A 25,952-nucleotide genomic window follows, 5' to 3' on the forward strand; every position below is an offset into this window, starting at 1 on the left:
CTTACTACACTATATAATGTTTATGTTCGTTTTTTTATATATTTGGATCCATTTGAGTTTCGTCCAGCACTTCAAAGATTTGTTGTGTATGTTTCTATGAGGTTTACTTACTAATAGCTATTTTGTTAAGGTTAACTTGCTGCACACTGGCAAAAATATGTTGTTAATAGTAGTTCATCATGCAGTCACCACATGCAGAGTAACTCTCAGATTCAAGAAGGTGTAGTGATTTTCCTTGCCCCTGATTTTAGTGGGGATCTTTGGCAGTGGAACAGTGTATGTCCATGGTCGCTCCTCACTTACATTCTGCCTACTCCACTTCTATTATCTCATGTTTCCCACACAGTTCGCTCCAAACGCTGTTCATTCCTACACATAACTATCCACATGAAGCCCTTTCCCAGAGGAGAAGTTCATAGGTTGGAAAACATGGCATCCATAGTTGCCATGAGTTTTCATAAGCAAGGGACACATTCTGAACGTCTAGGAAGAGTATCTTCAGCTTAGGAAAAAGGATAAAGTTGTTTGAGCTTCTAATGAAAAAAGTGTACATGGTTGCTATTTTTATTTAATAATCTTTATTAAACCAAAATACCGTCTCCAAAGCACAACACTGCAGAGAGTATGTGCAGATTGGTCGCTTAAGACAGAACTTTTAATTTGTAAACTACATGACAGAGCTACAAAAGTTGATTTGATGAATTTAAAGAATCGCTATATACACCTGATTTCTTAGGTCATGCTCTACCTGATTTTGAGCTTAGCATTCTATCACAGTGAATAATTATTTTGTTTTAGAAGAAGCTTGTTTTACTTGTGAAAAAATAACTGATGAGGCAATTGTGGCATTCAGTAAGAATCATTATTTTCCTTTGCCCTTCATTTGTCAGTGCAGTAGAATATAGAAAATAATAATAGTTTAAGAAAATTAAATAAACAAATCAGAGGTAACCTAGGGACTAGAATGCAAAAATGAAATTCCTATTTTCATATCTGTTCATTTCCTAGGTGAAATTGGGTGCCCAACTTGTTAGCATAATGAGAATAATCATAGTTGGAACTATGTGCTCAGATGACATACGTATTTGTTTAATAAAGGATGAGCGGGGCATGAGGGAATTCCGTAAATTGAGTTGTAATTTATTATTTAGAGATCTGTACCCATTTTCTATTTTTTTATGGGAGACTTGGTTCCTACACTGAGGACCTCATCAAACAACAGAAAGGAAAAAATAGATCACACTAGCACTTGTCTATTCATGTAATTATTTAATATGTGGTAGGGTTGTACAGAAAATTTAAGAAGATGGTGCAGTGATGATGAGAGGGTAGTACAGGAAATTGTAAAAGGGTACTGCAGAGAGAGAGTGAGAGAGGATAATTAAAAAATATAAATAAAGGGCAGGCACTGAATTGGTCATAGAAATAGCTAAGAAGGTAAGGTTGGGAGGGTAAATCTACAGAGTGGAATCGAAAGTTTGACAGGGTAGTACAGAATGTTTAAAAGGTCAGTATGAAAACATTTACAGAGATTTTATTCTGTTATCAGGCCTAATTATCACTCAATAGTAAAGCACATTCCTTTCATTATATTGAAACCTGTAAAATAAACTTAAGTTTCCTAGCAATAATTACCATACCATAATTAACCCCTATTTAATTAAGACACAGTGTGTCCCACCATAGCTAATGCACCATTGAATCATTTGACCATATATCCACAGATGGTTTGCTCGAAAGATGTTTCTCACTTTTTTTCCCTTTTCTTGGTCTCTGACAGATGAAAAACACCAACACTCCAACATCTGACGTTCAAGTGAAAATGGAAGGGGAAAGTTCCAACGTTACCATCACAGCTGCTATTTACGATGAGATTCAGCAGGAGATGAAACGGGCAAAGGTGTCACAAGCTCTCTTTGCCAAAGTAGCTGCTAATAAAAGTCAGGTGAGTGCATTTGAAGAGGTAGAATGCTAGGTTCCCTCTCTGATGTTCATATCCCCCATATGTCTTATAAAAATACAGCTGCATCAGCTTTATGTTAGATCCATAATATATCACTGGCTCCACAAGCAAATATAATACCTGATAATACCTAGTATTATTAATACCTAATAATTAAGAAGTTAAAACTGTATAATTTATTTTTATGCAAGATATCAAACATGTTGGCCCCCAGTGAAATCTCGGTTTGATTAAAATCATTGTGGTTTTATGTTTACAGGACACTCATATCTGACTAGTCCATGAGGCCTCACAGCATTGTCAATTTGCAGCCATGTATCTTTAAAGAATCATGCCTTGCAAAAAAAAAAAAAAAGAAAACAACCCCTGTTTTCATACCTGAGGGGTAAAAGAAAGCTACAACACAATTATCATTTTTATATGTCCAATGTTGTACATTGATTTAACAATGCGGAAAATAACATCTGGTTAATGTTTTTGAAGAAGAAAAGGGTGTGGGGGTGTATGTGTTGTTTATTAGTATAAGGAGTTACATAATGAAAGCTGCCCCTCTGCTTAAATCAGGGTCTGCAGTGTACCATACAGATTTTTGTTTTGTTTTTAGAAAATTTCCCCTCTGCATTATGACATACTTAGATTCATTGTACATAGGCTATACGGATGACACTCCATAAGGTAATACAGAAAATATTTTATTGTATCCAAAGACATAAAAATAAATCTCCAACAACCAAAGTATTATAGGCCTAAGATTAAATGTGTTGCACAAGAAACATGCCAATGATGACTAACTTTATTATTTTGTAAATTGTTATTCAAATAAACTGTTTGCAAGAGATTGGCCATCTCATCCCTTTGAGATGTCCCTTACTTTTTGTCCATGTATAGATCAAAAAATTGTGAAATGTAGGTGTTTCATTGAAATATAGACACACTTATTTCAGTTGCTGGTATTAGTTGGTATTATAAAGACAACATTTATAGGTTATACTTTCCCACCGACAATTACTTAGTACAGATTATGATCTCCTTAAGGACCGGGATGTTTTTTCTTTTTGTACCCTTTGTGACCAAGGCTGTTTTAACACTTTTGTGGTGCTCTTGTGTAGCTGTTATTTTCTTCTCCCTCCTTTAGTGTACCCACACAAGTTCTATTTTCAAACATTCAAACATTTTTATAGATCATATCTAATTTCCTATAATATATATATATCGCTGTCCATGAGTGGTGATATGGCTATTACACCTTTTCCCGAGTTTTGTCTAAAGGCTGCTTTTTACAGCGGGTAATTACTTTCAAGGGATCCATGTATAAAGTGGATATAGAGGCAAAGGTGATAATTGTTAACCTTATTTGCATGCGCCTACCCAGAAACCCTTGTGTTCGTGGCAGCACCATGAGACTTCTGAGGGAAAAACAAGCCTTCTGGCTTGTCTGGTGTCTGTAGATGAGTGTTTAATAATACTTCTACTACCCCTTAAAATAAATGGAAGGGTTTCTATCACCTTTTACCCATCATAACTTATGTATATCTATATATATAGACAAAGGCATACACACACAGTATCTCACAAAAGTGAGTACACCCCTCACATTTTTGCAAATAAATTATATCTTTTCATGTGACAACAGTGAAGAAATGCTACAATGTAAAGTAGTGAGTGTACAACCTGTAAAACAGTGTACATTTTTTGTTCCCTTAAAAATAACAACACACAGCCATTAATGTCAAAACCTTGGCAACAAAATTGAGTACAAATTGGAATGTCCAAATTGGGCCCAAATTGTCAATATTTTGTGTGCCATGCAGCCAACTTGATGCAGTGTGCGGCATATGTTCTGAGCACTGACAGACTGACCCCCACCCCTTCAACCTCTGCAGCAATGCTGGCAGCACTCATACGTCTATTTGCCAAAGATAACCTCTGGATATGACGCTGAGCACTTGCACTCAACTTCTTTGGTCGACCATGGCGATGCCTGTTCTGAGTGGAACCTGTCCTGTGAAACCGCTGTATGGTCTTGCCCACCGTGCTGCAGCTCAGTTTCAGGGTCTTCTTCTTAGGCAATCTTCTTATAGCCTAGGCCATCTTTATGAAGAGCAACAATTCAGATCCTCAGAGAGTTCTTTGCCATGAGGTGCCATGTTGAACTTCCAGTGACCAGTATGAGAGAGTGTGAGAGCACCAAATTTATCACACTTGTTCCCCATTCACACCTGAGACCTTGTAACACTAATAAGTCACATGACACCGGGGAGGGAAAATGGCTAATTGGGCCCAATTTAGACATTTCCACTTAGGGATGTACTCACTTTTGTTGCCAAGGTTTAGACATTAATGGCTGTGTGTTGAGTTATTTTGAGGGGACAGCAAAATTACACTGTTACGCAGGCTGTACACTCACTACTCTACATTGTAGCTGAGTGTCATTTCTTCAGTGTTGTCACATGAAAAGATATAATAAAATATTTACAAAAATGTGAGGGGTGTACTCACTTTTGTGTGATACACAAGAAAATGTAAGTGCCCCGTCCGACTACTCCTAGGAGTAATCTTACTCACCATATTGAAAGGCTATATGCCTTTTTTAATATGGGCGTGCCCAGCAGCTAAGAAAAATTATCGCCTCCTAAATTCGCCCAGCATTGCTCAATATAGAGGCATTCAGCAACATGGGCTCAGTTTGATTGCTCCTAGGAGTGGTTCAAAACACCTAGAGGGTCTTTACCAACAGGTAATGCAGCCAACCATGCAGGTCAATGGAGCCCAGCTCACTAATTACTAAAATAAAAAAAAATGTATAAAAAAATATTTAAATATAGTAAAAAAAAATCAATAAATACAAATGTGATAACATTTAAAAAATACAAAAGACCCCGCGACATGTCACTATGATATCATAAAGGGAATCATCCAGTTTAAAGAAAATATGTCCAAAAAAAAAAATAAAATAAAAAATAAATACATTTATAATTAAGTCCTAAAACTGGCGCTGTAACCTCCCAAAAAGTCTGGCATGGAAATAGTTAAAATACAAGCATTGAAACTACCCTAGGGTGTCTAGTTTTCAAAAATATATGGGTAAATTGAATTGGCCGTGTTCTAAGATGTCCCAAACCGGGTATGGACACAGAATGACCAAATGTCAAAGTCCAACACTGAAAAATGCGCACCTCCCAAATGTGGCCCATTAACACCCAAACAACCAGGCAAACCTATGTATTGGTGGTATCGCTGTACTCAGGAGATGTTGCTAAACACATATTGGGGTGTTGTTTGGCAGTGATGTATACCAGAAGCTGTAAAATCATACCTAAATTAGAATGTGTATGAAAAACACACACACAAAAAAGTGCTACTTCAAACCTTGACAAAGGCTGGTGGTAAAATTAGTGCATGAAATTGGTTAAAATACCTTGGGGTGTCTAGTTTTTATAAATTTATGGTTTAATTGGGTAAGTTGAATTGGCCGGGTTCAATGATGTCCCAAATATGACATGGGGCAGAATGACCACATGGGTTGTCTAGTTTTTCAAAATTATACCATTTGGTTGGGTAAAATGAACTGACCGGCTTCAAAGATCTTCCGCATACTACCTTCTTGAAATCATCATTCTAGCTGTTTGCATACACTGTCACTTTACGCAATCCCGCTGACTTACTTGCTCCGTGATTGGGCCAGGCCAAGTCAGACCAGCTCTTTTTTAAGAATTTTGGCCAGCCTGCCCCTGCACAGAACACTAATCTTTAAGTAATATGGTCTATATTTCCGCAGGACCATAACTTCCACGGGATATTTAATGTTCTAGTTGATGTCAAAATGGGAGAACTGTCTCTCCATGAGAATTCTGTGATGATGTGAAACTTATACCTGATTGGTCATGGCATATGCTACCATAAGTAAAGACTCTGCCTGTTTTAAATTTTCACAGATATTTCCAAGGCTTTGTAATAAGGAAACATTTCACAGACGTTACCAAAAAGACCTAACATCCCATAAGGGACATATAAGTCATCCAGACTTTTCATGGATTTTGCAGTTAATGACCAAAATTCTGGGTGAGGTTACCACCATTGTGCAAGTTTAATAAGAGAAAATAAAACTCACTTAAAGGAATCTTCTAAATAAGGTATTGAACACACGGATGCTGTTTATGGGGCTTAAGATGAATTATGTTGGTGGTACCAGAGCCAAGTGGTTTGATAATGAGAGCCAGACAACAAAGATACATTTATGCAGCCAGCCAAGCTGGAGACTTTGTGTGAATTTATATTTTTACTTGCGTGCGCTATGTATAATATATATATATATATATATATATATATATATAAATATATATAGAAGTCAGAGCACATCTAATTATCTTGCCATGGTGCCCTGGACTGGTAACGTACCACGGATACAGAAATAAGTGGCAAATAAACTGCCATTCTACGGTCTTTGAGAAAATAGAGTTAATACTTAATGTGCTCAGTATTAGTGCCGCTGCCTAAAACTCTCACTATCACTTGTGGTCTCACTGTGTAGATATAATATCGCATTTGTGAGAAAGAATACACTTGTAAATAAATAATTCAGCTACTAGTTCTCCAAAAATCCAGTTTATAAAGAACTAAACGTCACCAGTTATGCCACTTATTTTGTTGCCTTGCCCAAACATAGGCAAATGCCTACTACTTTACACCTAGCTATGAACATAGCCATGGGATGGAATTGAATGAGCTTGAGCATTCCACCTACATACAGCTGTTTAGATTTTGTTAGATCTCACTAGTAAGGGATAAGACCCATGCAGGTACACAAATCATTATAGGATTAACAATATATCTTTATATAGAATATAGTTTTCCCTTTCTAAATATTTCAATTTGCCTGTGAAAATACATTACCGCCTCATTGTTAATGAAAGGGTTAAAGTGCTTTTCTTCATTAGTACTGCAACAGTGGCAAATATGGCTTATTCAGACTGTTTTGTTTGATTGATAAACCAATATATTAAAAGCACAGCATGTTAGGGTTGTTCATACACAGTCCCCTTAAGTATCCTGCCTTTCCATGAAATGCATTGTAGCGAAAACCACTAGAATCCTTCTTAAACTGCTAAATGAGTACATACAGAAACCCCCCTATGTACCACATGGCAAAAAATAATGAGGGTTGGAACTGTTAAATGACTGAAGCTGCTAAATACATAATGCTACTTGGCAAAACTACTGTGCATTTAACGGTTTTCCACTCTGTAATAAATGACATATGTGGAAAACGTGCAGTAAATGTAAAAAAGGCACAATTGGATTTGCAAACGTGCCCTTTCTCTCTCTCTTTCTCTCTTTTTTTCTTCCTCCTCGTGTAAATATCAAAGTTGAGCAGGCTATAACGGATGGTTTTATGAGAGGCTTTAGCAAGAGCTGTGTGTCCCGCATGTAATAGATCTAACAATACCAGTGTCAAGCATAAGGCTGTTAGCTAGGACTCCTGGCGAAGGCTATAGCCCTCTGCATGGTTAATAGTTTGGCAAATTCTCACTGAACATGACTTTGGAAGGATCCAACAAGCTGGTCCATTCTTATACCTGCTTAAAAACTTCACTTACTCTAGGTCATTGTTTATATTCAGGTTACTTTATGTATGTATGGATCATTGTTTTCATTAACTGAGTATATTGACATAACAACTTCCCTCTCTTTTAACCCCTTAAGGACCGGGCTCATTTTTCTTTTTGTACCCTGTGGGACCGAGGCTGTTTTGACACTTTTGTGGTGCTTGTGTTCAGCTGTAATTTTCTCCTCACCCATTTAGTGTACCCACATAAGTTATATATTGTTTTTTTCAGGACAAGATGGGCTTTCTTCAGATACCATTATTTTGACCGTATCATCTTATTTACTATAAAAAAATAAAAAAAACATGGTGAAAAATTGAAAAAAATACACATTTTATGACTTTTATTTGAAAAATCTTTTACTCACCTAAAAAAGCAAGTAAAAAACTAGCTAAATAGATTCTACTACTTGTCCTGAGTTTAGAAATACCCAATGTTTTTATGTTTTTTTGCTGTTTTTTGTAAGTTATAGGGCAATAAGTACAAGCAGCATTTTATGATTTCCAAATCTTTTTTAACAAATCCGGTCAGTCTGCCTCCATCTCCTCTTTGGAATATCTTTGAAGCCGGTTAACTCAATTTAACCCCATCAAACCATATATTTTTGAAAACTAGACACCCCAGGGTATTCCAAATGCTGTTATTTTAACCCTTTCCATGCACCAATTATAGAACTATACTTTGTCAAACTTTGTAATAGTAATTTTTTATTTTTTTTTTTCCACACAAATTGTACTTTAGTTATAGATATACAGGTCCTGGTATATGTCACTGTCAAACAACCCCCCAATGTGTGTTCAGGAACATCTCCCGACATGCATGGGTTTGTCAGGTTGTTTGAGATTTAAAATGCCACATTTGGGAAGTGTGCTTTTTTTCTCCATTTTGGTCAGTCTGTACCTATGCCCTATCTTTGAGCTCTGCCACTCCAATTTACCCCATCAGCCATTTTTTTATATATTAGACACCCCTTGGGTATTTGAAGTGCTTTTATTTTAACTCTTTGTTGAGATTTTTGAGAAATTTTAGCACTTGCTCAAAATAATAAACTTTATTATTTTATTTTATTTTTTTTATACTTTTTTATATTTTTTTTACACATTTTGCATCAAGTGACATCACTGCATAATTATTTTTAAATGTTAGCACATTTTTTTAAATTTTTTTTTTCCATTTTTTATTTATTTTTTGAATATTTTACTAATCACATAGTGATTAGAAAGCTGGGTTCCATTGACTTGCTTGGTTGAATGCAGTACCTGTATTCAACCTGCAAGTGGAGCCAGAGTTCTCTAGAGGGTCTGGAGACCGTCTAGCGAACTCTTTCTTCTTTATTGTTTTTTTTCCCGGGCCGCCGCCATCTTGCTAATGGCGAAGATCACCGGCAGCTGCGGCTGTGACCGCTCTCCGGAGCGGTCACAGCCCATCCAAAGGTAAGTGTTTGGTGTCGCTGGATGCCTCCTGATCGAGGCATTCCAGCGACACCATTTAACTTTAGGAGGCGATCGTTGATTCTATGACATCACATTCTAAATAGACAGACATTAATATGTAGTTGGACCCCCTTTGCAGTTATAACAGTTTCCACATTGTCTAAAATGTCTTGGTATGCTGAAGGGGACATACCAAAACATTTGGACAGTGCTATGCTTCCAATTTTGTGGGAGCAGTTTGAGAAAGAAACTATTCTAGCATGAATGTGCCTCAGTGCACAACGCAAGGTCAATAAAGACATGGTTGGAAGAGTTTGGTGTGGAAGAACTTGACGGCCAGCACAGACCCCTGACCTCAACCCCATCGAACAGCTTTGAGATGAACTGGAACGGAGATTGCAAGCCAGACCTTCTCGATCAACATCAGTGTCCAACCCCGCAAGTACTCTTCTGGATGAGTGGGCAAAATTCCCAGCGAAACACTCCAACACTTTGTGGAAAGCATTGTGGTAACATAATCACATATTCTGCCTGGGAAAATGGTGTGACCCTTTAATGTTGTTACAGATAGCTTCTGTTTGACTCATTTTGCTAAGGCTATTTATCTGCAAATACCGCATATTGTATGAATAAGTCCCCTATGAACCCATATAACTCAGCTTACCAGAAGCAAAAATATAAAATTATGATTACAGTAGGAAGAATGCCGATAAATGCTAAATGACCAAAAGTATGTGGATACCTCCTAATTATTTAGTTTAGTTATTTTAGCCACACCCATTGCTAAGTTAAAAATCCCCACAAGTCAGTTTATGAAATGTCTGCCCTACTAGATCTGTTCTGGTCCACTGTAATTGCTATTATTCTGAACTGGAATTACCTAGGAGTAACTACGTTGTGGTAGAGCATGCTCATAGAGCGGGGTCTGCTGTAGCATCACTCACTAACAGTTTTCCAAACTGCCTCTGGAAGCAACATCAGCACAAGCACTGACCGTCAAAAGCATCATGAAATGGGTTTCCATTGTATCAGGCAGCTGCACACAAGCTGAAGATCACTATGTGCAATGACAAGCTAGAGTGGTGTAAAGCACACCTCTACTGGACAAGTGCTCTGGAGTGATGAATCAACCTTCACTTTCTAGAAGTACTGTTTTTCTGAACAGTAATGTTAAGGCTACATCATGCAAAGACATTTTAGACAATTGCATGCTTCCAACGTTGTAGAACTGGTGTGTGGATGGCCCTTTCCTGTTCCAGCATGACTGTGTCACTGTGCACAAAACAAGGTCCGTAAGGATATAGTTTGAAGAGTTTGGTGTGAAGGAACAAGAGTGACCTGACCATAACCCCATTGAACGCCATAGGGATGAACTGGAACGCCAATCGCGACCCATGTCTTCTTGTCAAACATCAGTGAAAGGGCCTCACATACACAATTTTGGCTGAATTGGCACAAATTCCCACAGACCCAGAAATAGAGGCTGTTAGAAGGTGGAGTCAGCTTCATATTATTGTCCAAGTGTCCACATTCTTTTGGTTATATAGTGTAGGTCATTGGATTAATTAGCTGGTAAATTCTTCTTTTTATTATTATTATCATCATATATCCATGCTACAAACAATTTCATTCAGGGAAGTCAGAATAATATTCTTTGACCTTGATCTCTAAATACCATATTTGCTCGATTATAAGACGAAGTTTTTTCAGAGCAAATGCTCTGAAAAATACCCCTCGTCTTATAATCGGGGTCGTCTTATAATCAGACCTCAAATAAGTCTGACTATGACACGACTAAGATCCAGATCCCCCGCAGCTGCAGGGGACCTGGATCCTCCTGTCCCCCCGCCCGACTTACCAGTGCTTCTGAGTCCCCGGTGTGCAGCCGGGGCAGTGTCTACGCGATTCGCGTAGACAACTTACGCTGCAGCCGGAAGGAGGTGTGGCTAGCAGCGGGGGTTGAGATCAGAGTTCCCGGCGATGGACGCAGACAACCCCCGTTGCTAGTCACACCTCCATCCGGCTGCAGCGTAAGTGTAGACATCTACACGCTGCCCCGGCTGCATGACAGGGGAGTCAGAAGCACCGGTAAGTTGGGGGGGGCAGGGGAGTGTTAAATGGGGGGCATAAGGCATTTCTGGAGGCAGAGTGTTCTATGAAATGCCGTTTAAACCCCTTAATGCCACTCTGCCTCCAGAAATGCCTTTTTAACGCTCTATACGCCACTCTGCCTCCTGAAATGCCTGAAACCTCCCTATATGCCACTCTGCCCCATAATATGCCTTTTAACCCACTTAATGCCAGAGTGGCATATAGGGGTATAAGGCATTTCTGGAGGCAGAGTGGCACATAGGGGGTCAAAAGGCATATCATGGGGGCATATAGGGTTAAAAGGCATATCATGGGGCACAGTGGCATATAGGTGGTATAAGGCATTTCTGGGGCAGATGTGCATAACTGGGGGGGCAGGTTGGAAAATAGAAGGAAATAAAACCAAAATATTTTTCTCAATCATAGCTTTTATTAAAAAAAATAGTTTACATGAATTAACATTTACTGGTAAAACTTTTTTCCTATAGGGTCGTCTTATATTAAGGCTTTTTCTTTTTTTCCTAAATTAATATTCAGATTTGGGGGGATCGTCTTATAATCAGGGTCGTCTTATAATCGAGCAAATACAGTACTTTATTCCTAAAAGGTGAATGTACTACAGCCTTCAGACAAAGCTCAGGAAAGAGGTGCAGTAGCCAGACCACCACTCATGGACAGCTGTTTTTTCTTTAATGGGACTCGTCAGCATGAGGTTGTGATACTGGTTTAATACTTTAGTCTTTAACTTGACATATTTAATGTTTCTTTCACTAGCTAGGGTCTATGCAATATAATACAAGGTGATTATGGGTTTCTGCATAGCTCTCAAACTACTGATACTGCTACTGAGACCTATGATACTTAGGCAGGTGAAAACGTTGTAGTATATGAAGGTAATGTGTACGTTAAGAAAGTAGCTAACTGATGTTGATGATCACTTGAGTTTTTCCAAGTCACAGGGATATTAAGTTATTGGGTCCAAGTTCTGATGTAAGAGGACTACTGTAAAGAATCAGATGTGTGTAAATGTGTCATTTTGATTCTCTAATTTTAAGGAGAAATTGCAGCTGTATTTCATGATTGAGAATCTGTGAACAGTTATTCTCCCAGAACTGCACTGGGCACCATAAACACTGAGTTTGGTGGCCTTCATTATACATACTCACTATGCATGTAAATCTGTGCCAGATTTGTGTAATAAATATAATTCTGAGAGCATTACAGGTATTTTTGTTTAAAAGCATTGTCTTTTTAAATATATTATTTTTGGATCTCAAGCAATTCAAGCAATTTAGTTTGTGTGCTTTTCACATAGAGATTTAGCTTCACATTAACCCCTTCGCGACCTTTGCCGGTTCAGGACCGTCATAACAAGAAGGTCACTAAATGACCTTTGACGGTCCTGAACCGTCAAAAAATTAAATAAGCTTAGAAAGTGATCAAGGATCACTTTCTTCGCTTAAACGGCCTTGCTGCAATGCCTCGATGTCGAGGCATTCAGCAAGGCCGAGATCGGCATCGGGGGCCATGTCTGGCCCCTCCCCGGGGCGTCAACAGCCGCCATACATTGTATGGCGGCGGACGCCCGTTTTAAAAGCGTTTAGGAGGCGATCAACGATCGCCTCCTAAACTTAAATGGTGTCGCTGGAATGCCTCGATCAGGAGGCATCCAGCGACACCAAACACTTACCTCTGGGTGGGCTGCGGTCACAGCCGCCGCTGCCGGTGATCTTCGCCATCAAGCAAGATGGCGGCGGCCCGGGAAATAAAACAATAAAGACGAAAAAGTTCGCTAGAGGGTCTCCAGACCCTCTAGAGAACTGGCTCCACTTGCTGGTTGAATACAGGTACTGCATTCAACCATGCAAGTCAATGGAGCCCAGCTTTCTAATCACTATGTGATTAGTAAAATATTCAAAAAAAATAAAAATAAATAAAAAATGGAAAAAAAAAATTAAAAAAAATGTGCTAACATTTAAAAATAATTATGCAGTGATGTCACTAGATGAACCATCCAGTACCAGCAAAATGTGTAAAAAAAATATATAAAAAAAGTATTAAAAAAATAAAATAAAATTAAAAAATAAAGTTTATTATTTTGAGCAAGTGCTAAAATTTCTCAAAAATCTCAACAAAGAGTTAAAATAAAAGCACTTCAAATACCCAAGGGGTGTCTAATATATAAAAAAAATGGCTGATGGGGTAAATTGGAGTGGCCTAGCTCAAAGATAGGGCATAGGTACAGACTGACCAAAATGGAGAAAAAAAGCGCACTTCCCAAATGTGGCATTTTAAATCTGAAACAACCCGACAAACCCATGCATGTCGGGTATCACTGCACTCAGGAGATGTTCCTGAACACACATTGGCGTGTTGTTTGACAGTGGCATATACCAGGACCTGTATATCTATAACTAAAGTACAATTTGTGTGAAAAAAAATAAAAAAAAATTACTATTACAAAGTTTGACAAAGTGTAGTTGTATAATTGGTGCATGGAAAGGGTTAAAATAACAGCATTTGGAATACCCTGGGGTGTCTAGTTTTCAAAAATATATGGTTTGAATGGGTTAAATTGAGTTAACCGGCTTCAAAGATGTTCCAAAGAGGAGATAGAGGCAGACTGACCAGATTTGTTAAAAAAGATTTGGAAATCATAAAACGCTGCTTGTACTTATTGCCCTATAACTTACAAAAAACAGCAAAAAAACATAAAAACATTGGGTATTTCTAAACTCAGGACAAGTAGTAGAATCTATTTAGCTAGTTTTTTTACTTGCTTTTTTAGGTGAGTAAAAGATTTTTCAAATAAAAGTCATAAAATGTGGTTTTTTTTCAATTTTTCACCATGTTTTTTTAATTTTTTTTATAGTAAATAAGATGATACGATCAAAATAATGGTATCTGAAGAAAGCCCATCTTGTCCTGAAAAAAACAATATATAACTTATGTGGGTACACTAAATGGGTGTGGAGAAAATTACAGCTGAACACAAGCACCACAAAAGTGTCAAAACAGCCTCGGTCCCACAGGGTACAAAACGAAAAATGAGCCCGGTCCTTAAGGGGTTAATGTTACTGGATGTCTGTGTCTGTTTTGTAATGTGAATCTCACTACCCATCTGTATGGCAGATATATAACTCCCAATTACTGTGCAAATGATTGCTAATATTAGCTCATAATATTTCTGTTGTGCATGTTGGTTATTATTTATAAAAGTCACAAAACCAGCTGATACATTCGTAAGCTAATTATTTTGGCAGCTGTGTACACACTGAGCATTGTGATTGAAGCTGTTGCATATTTTTGTGCTGTAGTGGGTTCATTAGAATATTAGTGGTAGAGGTGACTTTACAAAACCCAGCAAAACAAATCAAACTCATTCTTGGTAAAATACAAAAGCTTATTCTCCCAGAATTACATTGCAGTCTGTGCTAATGACATTGACATGGGCTAAAAGTACGCATACAACCACTTATTACATATAACCACTTACTACTTATTAGCCTTCCACAAGGCTTGTGTCAGATCAGTGCCCCATAAATTAATTGATCTTATTACCAATGAAACCATCCACTATGTTTCTTGTATGTAATTACAATATTGAAGATTCAAAGTCTTAAACCTTCACTGCCAGGTAGCTCCATGTACATGTACCTAATTATATAACAACACTTTAACATTGAGATTCTTAATTTCCACTATGTCTTGTGATAAGCAATGATAATATGTTTGTGATTTGGGCATACCATTCTATGTGTTGTGGTTCGGTATATCACTCTACTTGTTCCACTTTGTCCTGTGAAGGTTTGGTCCTTGTTGGCTCCTTCTTTGCACCAGTCAAAATTGTGTACTGGTTTGGTGTGTGATATTTTTTCCTTGGTTTGGTTTGCTAATCAGTATTCTGTCTGTGTCGTAGACATTTATTTCATGTATGTTTGTGAAATGGACCTGTTTCTGTTAGGGATCCTTAAATATGTGATTCTACTAAAGAATGGAGTTATATCCCAACATATGTACCCAAAAGTTTTATACCCAAAAATTTCTACAAAAAGAAGCAATGTCTAGTTATTTAACCGTTACTTTACAGAGCAGTGCTGTTTCACTGATTCCTACTTCCAGGTCTGTGCAAAAGTGGCCTTTCTCTTGTAAAAACAAGGCAGTCTTGTGTTACAGATTACCCAATAAATCCCCAGTGCCTTCACAGTTCAGTGCCTACAGCTGCTACAGATGGGCTGGAGCCCTCTCTTTCTGCTCTGTGCTTTGCAGCCAGCATGCGTAAGAGAAAAAGGAATGAGCAGGCTATTAACATCAAGGCTGCTAGGAAGACAAGCCACAATAAGAACAGCTGGTGTTTCTGCCTTAGCCAACACAGTGAAGATAATCAAATCTTGCCCCCCCTTATTTATTTTTTGTTTAGGGGTAGGATTGTAATAGAGTTACTAGGGGCATTAAAGTTGAAGTGTTAGTAGTTCAATCTGTATAACACAAACTCGCTTTGCTGCACTTAACAAATACATTTAGGTAAAGGTTAGATATGCAACATATTGAGTGTATGCAGTTGTATGTCTGGAACTAAGTTTACATAGGGTTCCATGATTATTTTCAAAGACATTCCTATCGTTATAATAGATAATAAATTCTATAAAGTGAAAAAGCCATTGTATAACATTCAAATTTTATACAGTTCTACCAATTTATGCAGTGCTATATTTAGGGCAGGTGCAAGGATTTTTGCCACCCTAGGCAAAACATAATTTTGCTTCCCCCTGGCTCCACCCCAACAAGCCCCCCTCAACTGGCTGACTCGCTCCCACGCGTCCCCATCGTGATCGCGAGCCGCGGCCTTGCTTCCTGAATGACCGCGGCCAGCGGCAAGCAGCTGCAGCCTGCACTGCCTGCACGGCTGCCTGCCTCCCATCAAGTGACCGCGGCCAGCGGTTCGCGGCTGCAGGCTGCATGGCTGCCGGCGTCCCCTCCAAGTAGGCACCCTAGGCTCCGGCCCTGGCTAGATTCAATAACAAGATATGACAGATGTAAACATTAGGTAAAAGGGGGGTGATGTCTATCAACTTACAATCAGTTCTATAGCAGTTTCTAACCTAAACTGCACAAGTCATTTTAATTTGTTTACCACCTGATAGATAAAAGCTCACCTCAGTGTGTTATTTTCTTTTTCATTCTCTGTGGCTTTAGATATTATATAGCTTAGACATAAATGTACCTTTAATGTGAAAGTGAGGTCAATGACTAGGGTAATAACAGAACAAATGGTACATGTTCAGAATCGTAAAATGTTAGTTGCAAAGAGCTTTCTTCAACTAGTGTTCAAAAAGAACACGTTGGAAGGGAAATAAAACTGTTCTACACTATTTTTTAAACTATTTATTGTAAGGAAGTGATTATGTTAATTAATAATTAATACTATCACATTTACTTCCACCAGCAATAATACACTGTTGTCTGTGGCTGTAGCTGCCTACTGCATATACCCCAAAACAATATCTGCTGAGAATTACATAAGTTATGAAGCTAACTATGAAGAATTTTGTAGCATGATTCATTCTCCTATAGCTATACATATAAAATCCATGTCAGTGTGGGTTGGTCACACTGGGCAGGACATAAAGCCTAGGATCAATCACGGTCAGGGCCGGCCTTTGGGGTGTGCGACCGCACAGGGCGCCACACCCCAGGGGGCGCCGCCGCCAGCAGCGTACCTAGCGGCGGGGGGGGGCACCCGGCACCCCTCCAGAGACGGACAGTAATGTCCGCCGCTGGAGGAGCAGGCTCGCAAGGGAGCGGTATCGGAGGTCTTTAACAGACCTCCGGCTCCCTTGAGTGATTTTAAGCCGGTTCGAGGATCTCCCTTGAACCCGGCTTAACATCACTCAAGGGAGCCGGAGGTCTGTTAACCCCTTCGTGACAAAGGCTGATTTTACTTTTTGTACCCTTCGTGACAATGGCCTTTTTAACATTTCTGCGCTGCTTGTGTTTAGCTGTAATTTTCTTCTTTCCCGTTTACTGAACCCACACACATTAGATATTGTTTTTTTCAGGACAAGAAGGGCTTTCTTTAGATGACATTGTTTTGATTGTATCATATTATTTACTACTAAAAAAAGTATAAAATATGGTGAAAAATTTAGAAAAAAATGACTGTTTCTAACTTTTAGTTGAAAAATCTTTTACTCATCTATAAAAGGTAATGAAAAAACCTGCTAAATGGATTCTACTATTTGTCCTGAGTTTAGAAATACCCAATGTTTTTATGTTTTTTTGCTTTTTTCTACCCATTATGGGGCAATAAGTACAGGTAGCGTTTTGCTATTTCAAAGCCATTTTTTCCAAATCTGGTAATTCTTCCCCCCATGTGCCATTTCGGGTATCTTTGAACCCGGCCAATGCAATTTACCCCATCAAATCATATATTTTTGAAAACTAGACAGTCCAGGGTATTCCAAATGCTAGTATTTTAACTCTTTCCATGCACCATATCTACCACCAGTTTTTGTCAAACTTTGTGGTAGTCATTTTTTTGCATTTGTTTTGTCACACACATTTTACTTCAGGTATGAATTAAAAGGTTCTCGTATATGTCACTATCACAAAACACCCCAATATGTGTTCAGCAACATCTCCTGAGTACAGCGATACCTCACATGAATGATTTTGCCTGGCTGTTTGGGGGCAAAAGGGCCACATTTGGGGCATGCGCATTTTTCAATGTTGAACTTTGGCATTTGGGGATTCACTGCCCATGCCCTATTTGGTACATCTTTGAGCCGGGCCATTTCAGTGTGCCCAACAAAACCATATATTTTTCAAAACTAGACACCACAGGGTATTTTAAATGCTGGTATTTTAACTCTTTGCATGCACACATTTTACCACCAGCATGTTTTCAAAGTTTGCAGTAGTATTTTTGTGTGTGTATTTTTCCCACACACACCTACTTTATGTATGAATATACAGCTCCTGGTATATGCCGCTGTCACACGACATCCCATAATGTGTTCAGCAACATCTCCTGAGTGCAGTGATACCCCACATGCATGGGTTTGTCATTTTTGTGGGAACTAAAAGGCCACATTTGGTACGTGTGCATTTTTCTAATTGGAAATTAGGTGTGTGGCCATCCTTCCCCCGGTGTTAATTGGGACGTTGTTGAACCTGGCCAATTCAATTTACCCCATCAAATCATACCTTTTTTAAAAGTAGACACCCCACGGGCATTTAATATGCCAGTATTTTAACTCTTTCCATGCGAGAATTGTTTTAAGCTAATATGCTAATTTTAGGACTTGCTCACAAAAATATATTTTTTATATATATATATATTTTTTTGTCTTTTTAAAAAAAAAATTTTAACATTTTTTTTCAACTTGGAGGTTCCCCTGATAGTGACATCAGTGGGAAATGATTTTTACATTTTACTAGTTTTTTACTGTTTTTTTCTAATTATTTTTAATTTATTTTTACTAATCACACTGTGATTAGAAAGCTGGGTTCCATTGACTTGCATGGTGAATGCAGTACCTGTATTCAACCTGCAAGTGGAGCCAAAGTTCTCTAGATGGTCTGGACCATCTAGCGAACTTTTAAAATTTGTTGGTTCCTGTTACAGGGCAGCGGCCATCTTGCTTGATGGCGAAGATCACTGGCAGCTGCGGCTGTGGCCGCTCTCCGGAGCGGTCACAGCCCATCGAAAGGTAAGTGTTTGGTGTCGCTGGATGCCTCCTGATCGAGGCATTCCAGCGACACCATTTAAGTTTAGGAGGCGATCGTCGATCGCCTCCTAAACGCTTTTAAAACGGGCGTCCGCCGCCATACAAAGTATGGCGGATGTTGACGCCCCGTGGAGGGGCCAGAGATGGCCCCTTCGTTCCGATCGCGGCGTTGCTGAATGCCTCGAGGTCGAGGCATTCAGCAACGTTTTTTGGGTGCAGAAAGCGAAAACAGATCGCTTTCTGCACCCGTTTAAAGACGTGCCGGTCCTGGCACGTCAATTGTCGTAAAGCACATGCTTTTCCGTGTCGTGCCAGGACCGGCAATTGTCGTTAAGGGGTTAAAGACCTCCGATACCGCTCCCTTGTGATCCGCGCGGCAACAGCTGCTGTGCGCCGGGGTTTGTTGTCAGATCCCGGCGCACAGCACTGAAGCCGCGCCCACCGCTGTCCGTGCCCTCTGACCCGGAAGAAGACAGAAGAACTGAAGAAGAAGAACGAAGAGGAGGAAAAGAAGCTGTAAGGAGAAAAGAGGAAAGGTAGGAAAGCATTCAGTGAGAGTGGATTGGTATGTGTGTGGATTAGTGTATATATGTGTGGATTGGTATACGTCTGGATCGGTATGTGTGTGGATTGGTATATATGTGTGGATTAGTATGTGTGGATTGGTATATATGTGTGGATTAGTATGTGTGGATTGGTATGTGTGTGGATTGGTATATGTGTGGATTGGTATATATGTGTGGATTAGTGTATACGTGTGGATTGGTATACGTGTGGATTGATATGCGTGGGGATTGGTATGCGTGTGGATTGGTATGCGTGTGGATTGGTATGCGTGTGGATTGGTATGCATGTGGATTGGTATGCATGTGGATTGGTATATACGTGTGGATTGGTATATGTGCGGATTGGTAAGTGTGTGAGAGTGATGGGTGTTATGCTGTACCATTTCCAATGTCTTTTTCATGATCTAATTATGCTCTAAAAGTACATCATAACTCCCATCATTCTATACTGTTCCATACAGTGGCAGAGCTGGGAGGCAGAGGCCTTGCACCCCCACCGCAGGACTCCTGAAAGGTAAGTGAACTTCAAAGAGGGAAAGGGTAGATAGTTAGGAGGGCGTATATAGGGAGAAGGGAGTTGAGACAGGGGAAAGGGGGTAGATAGGGAGAAGGGAGTGAGAAGGGGTAGATACGGCAGAAGAGAGTGAGAAGGGGTAGATAGGGCAATCATACTCCTATCATGCCAAGTCTGCGAGTAAATCCTGGAATCTGGGTATGCCTGGGCATGATAGGAATGTGATTGCTGTTAATCATATATATATATGATATATATAGACTTGAAAACCGAAGTTGTTTGTGTGGTTATTTGGAAAGTCTCTGGAGTGCCGGTAACTATTTTTGGACTTTATATATATATATATATATATATATATAATATTATTTAATTGTTTTCTCCTATTTTGGTGTGTTACTTACTTTAAATAAAAGTGTTAGATTTTTTATGGTGTGGGGGGGGTCATATTCGGTTTTGGCCAGGTAAATGGTGCACTTTCGGTTTCAGTCCAGAATTCGTTTCGGTGCATCCCTACTACTAAGCCAGACATTTAAGTGGTAGGCCTAGACCACATCAATGTTTGGCGTAGTATATAGTGATTGGGGTTTTGTTACAAGTTTTTATTCCTTTCTTTTTTTGGGATGGGGGGCGCCAGAGGAGTAGTCCGCACAGGGCGCCAGAACACCTAAGGCCGGCTCTGATCACGGTGCACTTTAAACCATGTCAAAATTGGTGTTTCAATCACAACTGTTAACAGCATACAGGGCTCATGCTGTAGGATACCCATCCTTCAGCAAACGAGCTTTGAACAGGTATGTAATGTGAAGAGCTGAGAACACTCTGGGATTGGTTAGCAGTATTGACACAAAGTGTACATAAACGTAAAAGATTAGTGCATTCTCCAACGTGGGCATTGGTTTTGGGTAAGGGCCAGAAAATTTTATGACAGGACAAGAGATAAAAGGTATACCGTATATATGTTTATTACAAAAAATATTTTTTATGACAACATTTTAAGGAATGTATTTTAGAATGAGATTGTATGTATAAGTGTGTATGTTAACATGACTGTATATGTGTACTTGTGTATGCGTGTGTGTGTGTGTGCATGAACACAAGTGTTTGTGTGTTAGCATGGATGTGTAATTGTTTGTGGGGGCAAACAGGGCACAGGCAGGCTGGTGGCAAAGATGGAACAGGCAATGTGTTTGGTGGCAAAGATGACGCAATCTGGGGGCACTGCCAATATGCTTGGTTGCAAAGTGAGGACAGGCAGGCTGTTTGGTGACAAAGATGATGCAGACAATTTGTTTTGGGGCACTGGCAAGCTGTTTGGGCACACTGATAAGGTATTTGGGGGCACTGGCAAGCTGTTTGGTTGCAAAGATGGTACAGACAGGCTGTTGGCAAGATTACAGAGGCAGGCTATTTTAGGTACTGACAAGCCGTTTGGTAACAAAGATGGCACAGGCATGCTCTTTTCAAACACTGAAAACCTGTTTGGTGGCAAAGATGGCAATTACATGGCTGTTTGGGATCAAGAATGGCACAGACAGGCTGTTTTGGGGGCAAAAGTGGCAATTACAAATGTCGACTACTTGCCACTGATTGGCTGTTTGAAGCTCATGCACATGGAGATCTGAACAGACTGACTGGAGGTGAAGATATCACATGTACTGAGATGTGTTCAGTCATCTCCCGTACAGCATTTAGCTAATGGACGAGAAAAGGGCAAATGCATATGTGGGATTTTGCAGAATCACCTAATGCATTTGCAAAATGCAAACCATGTAAATTAAAGTGCATATGGTGGCTGGAGTGTCTCTTTAATGTAAAGCTATTACCGGTAATTTCATCATTAACCTCTGTGGCATCTATTCCATTGTTGAAATTATATCACTTCCTCTTTCTTCTGCAGGGATGGCTCTGTGAACTTCTTCGCTGGAAGGAAAACCCCAGTCCTGAAAACCGTACACTGTGGGATAACCTGTGCACCATTCGACGCTTCCTGGGGCTCCCCCAGCAAGAGCGAGATGCTGTTTATGAAGAAGAATCGCGTCATCACCACAGTGAGCGGCTTCAGCATGTGGTGCAGCTCACCCCAGAGCCAGTGCAGGTAAGGTGCTAAATGAGTACAGGCATTAGCCAGAAGGAAGTATTTTCATAGCCGAGAAATTGAACTTCTGATCTTCATAAAAAATGATGGATTACCAAATAAGCATATTTAATTCCCTGAAGGAAGTGACACCACTGATAAGTATCTGAACATTGGGTATCTGTTTTTGTTATTTTTTCACAACTCCCACAACTGTGGTGAATATTGGCCTTGCAGCCTTATAACATATTGTGTTATTTCCGGTCCATTTTGTCAAAAACCTTGTATGACTTGTTTAAAAAGTTGATTCTAGGTCCATGTATTATGGCAAATGATATAACGTTTTTTTTCTATCTTAACACTTTCAGTTTCAAATGTGATCCACGTCATTTTAAGTCAGGGAAAACGTCATGTTATAAAACATCATGTTATAAAACATCATGTTATATCAGTGTCACTCCCTAAAAGTGGCAAAAAGTAACATTCATATTACAGTAATAGTCAAGAGGTACTGTATCAAGCATATTTATATTCTGTCGGCTAACAATTTTCCTGAAGTGTGTGCATTATGATAAAAAATAATTAAGAACTGGGTAATTAAGGAAAATAGGAGTTATTTGTATGTTCCATGGCATCCCTGGAAATGTGTAAATGTCAAAATAATCTTTAAAAAATATATTGTTTTAGGACTTTTATGTTCTTGTCTATATCCAAGTCACACTTACTGTGCTTTCCAAGCTGCAATTATTCAGCTCAGAAAGAGTTAATTCGCTACAATTTTGAAAGTGTTTATCAGAATGTAATACTAGCCCAGGAACTTATACTTATCTGAGAGATAACTCATACACTGCACCTTAGAGATCTTCTCTCCAATTGCTTCTGAGGCCTTGCCTGGCCTCCTGTCTCATAAACTTTACATTGGGGACCTCCTGCCAGTCTTCCCTCTGTAGTTTAAATACTGCCCCTGGCTTACACTAGAAGAGATCTTATTGCTTGTGTAGATGTGTCTCTGATAAAGCGCACAAGAGAAACATATAATAACTGAGATAGCATTAATATATATCAATAAGAGGTATTTACCCAGCTCAATGCATAAATATCGTATGCAGCAGTATTCTGTTCTATTATGAAATCAAGTAAATGCTCCCTACCTTGAATTAACTAGCGTATTTGCTCAATGACATATACATGTTTAGCCCTCTCTTCCCTACTTTATTCCTCCCCTTTCCTTTAACCTTAAGCTCCATCCAGCATGACCTACAATTCCCACGCTGACAAGACAATCATATGAATATCTAGGACAACATTGGACCATACATTTTTCCTCAGTTCTTTGTGTTAAGAGATGCACTAATCACATGAATTATAAAGTTCTTGACAGTATGTTAGACCTGGTACAATGAGCAGAATGAATGGGATGTTATCATACCAGGATGCATGTTATACAGAAAGGATAGAGAAGAAATTCTGGACCGAAACCAAAAATTCAGCATTCACTTGGCCGAAACTGAAAATGACCCCCAGGCATACCCAGATTCCAGCGTGTGCTGGCTGCCTGGGCATGATAGGAGTGTGATTGCTGTTAACAATTATATATATATATATATATATATATATATTAATATTGTTATTGAATGTTTCTGTCCAATTTTGGTGTGTTACTTACTTTTAATAAAAGTGTCGTTAACACACCAAAACTGGACAAAAAAAGCAATAACAATATTATATACATATATATACAGTATCTCACAAAAGTGAGTACACCCCTCACATTTTTGTAAATATTTTATTATATATTTTCATGTGACAACATTGAAGAAATGACACTGTGCTACAATGTAGTGAGTGTACAGCCTGTATTAAAGTGTAAATTTGCTTTCCCCTCAAAATAACTCAACACACAGCCATTAATGTCTAAACCTTGGCAACGAAAGTGAGTACACACCTAAGAGGAAATGTCCAAATTGGGCCCAAAGTGTCAATGTTAACTGTAGCTCCCCAGTGCCGGCAGCACTCATGCAGGCCCAGACCATGACACTCCCACCACCATGCTTGACTGTAGGCAAGACACACTTGTCTTTGTACTCCTCACCTGGTTTTCTCCACACGCTTGATACTATCTGAACCAAATAAGTTTATCTTGCTCTCATTTGACCACAGGACATGGTTCCAGTAATCCATGTCCTTAGTCTGCTTGTCTTCAGCAAACTGTTTGCAGGCTTTTTTGTGCATCATCTTTAGAAGAGGCTTCCTTCCGGGATGACAGCCATGACCAATTTGATGCAGTGTGCGGCGTATTGTCTGAGCACTGACAGGCTGACCTCCAACCAGCACTCATATATCCCAAAGACAACCTCTGGATATGACGCTGAACACATGCACTAAACTTCTTTGGTTGACCATGGTGATTCTGAGTGGAACCTGTCCTGTGAAACCACTGTATGGTCTTGCCCACCATGCTGCAGCTCAGTTTCAGGGTCTTGGCAATCTTCTTATAGTCTAGGCCATCTGTTGCCATGAGATGCCATGCTGAACTTCCAGTGACCAGCATGAGAGAGTGCAAGAGCGATAACACCAAATTTAACATACCTGCTCCCCATTCACACCTGAAACCTTGTAACACTAACGAGCCACATGACACCAGGGAGGGGAAATGGCTAATTGGGCCCAATTTGGACATTTCCACTTAGGGATGTACTCACTTTTGTTGCCAAGGTTTAGACATTAATGGCTGTGTGTTGAGTTATTTTGAGGGGACAACAAATTTACACTGTTATCCAGGCTGTACACGCACTACTTATTGTAGCAGAGTGTAATTTCTTCAGTGTTGTCACATGAAAAGATATATAATAAAATATTTACAAAAATGTGAGGGGTGTACTCAATTTTGTGAGATACTGTGTATATATATATATATATATATATAAAACTGTTAACAGCAATCACACTCCTATCATGCCCCGGCAGCCAGTCAGGCTGGAATCTGGGCAAGATAGGAGTGTGATTACAGCCTCCCTATGCCATGCTATTCCCCCCACTTATACATCCATGCTATCACACACTCATTCATATACTCATTCATTCACAGACACTCATTCATTCCCTCAGTCACAGATACTAATCATTCACAGATTTTTTTTATTTCTGCATTTTGCCGAAAATGCCCTTTTTGGCAGATGTATTTTGGCCACCGGTATAGCTTAAAGGTAAACTGATAAAAGGTAAAGAGAGGAGCCTTATAATGGAAACAAGGGGGTCTACTGGGATGTCCCTGGCTGTTGCTGCCACCTTCCTCACATTCTGGCTGGCTACAGATGGGTAGCTGCAGTCCTTGGAATAAGGTAATACTCCGGGAAAGTTTAGGTGCAAACAGACTAACATTTAGTTAGGGGAGGGGGCATGGGGTTTCATTATCTATGACCATTGGGGCATCCAAGGTAATGGGCAAATGTCCCTTTAAAGTGGCCAAATAGATTCAAACCTGTATAGGTAGGACACCTGGATAGGTAGAAAAATTGGGAAGGAAATAAGGGAGCAGTTACTGGGTGTGGTGCATAACTATTACAAATATAACAAAAAATGTCTGTCAAAACCGTTAACAGACCTATTTAACGAGTCACTATTTAGATTAGTTCCAGAAGATTGACAGTTGTAGTACCACTTCACAAAAAGAGGTAGTAGGGAAGATTTTGGTAACCACAGACCAGTAAGTATGTCAGTAGTTAAATATCTGTAAATAGTTTGAAATATCAGAAACAGCATGGGTCTACTACAGGGAGCAGGGAGATCTTTTTTTTTTTTTTACGGGGTAAGTAAAATAACAGACCAGGAACGAGCAGCATATATAACATGTACATTTCAGGAACAGATTTGACACTGTCCCTTATAATTGATTTATAATTAAATTGCAGTGTTTGGCTTTGAGTATTAAAATGGTTGACTAAATGAGGCAATGGTTGAGAGAGAGGAAGGTTG

The 25,952-nt window shown here is 39.3% G+C and overlaps 1 protein-coding gene across 1 annotated transcript in view; it reads left to right on the forward strand.

Annotated features, from left to right (window-relative positions):
• LOC149287530 (DNA-binding protein SATB2-like) overlaps positions 1-25,952 on the forward strand; it is a 122,719-nt gene that overhangs the window by 73,975 nt on the left and 22,792 nt on the right. The window contains exons 9-10 of the mRNA XM_089492683.1: positions 1,781-1,945; positions 21,801-21,998. Of these exons, the coding sequence (XP_089348809.1) occupies positions 1,781-1,945; positions 21,801-21,998 (363 nt within the window). The remainder of the gene's footprint in view (positions 1-1,780; positions 1,946-21,800; positions 21,999-25,952) is intronic.

Source organism: Sceloporus occidentalis, unplaced genomic scaffold (genome assembly GCF_023333645.1).
Source record: "Sceloporus occidentalis isolate IW3139 unplaced genomic scaffold, rSceOcc1.0.p SCAF_59, whole genome shotgun sequence".
NCBI classification, from domain to species: Eukaryota; Metazoa; Chordata; class Lepidosauria; order Squamata; family Phrynosomatidae; genus Sceloporus; species Sceloporus occidentalis.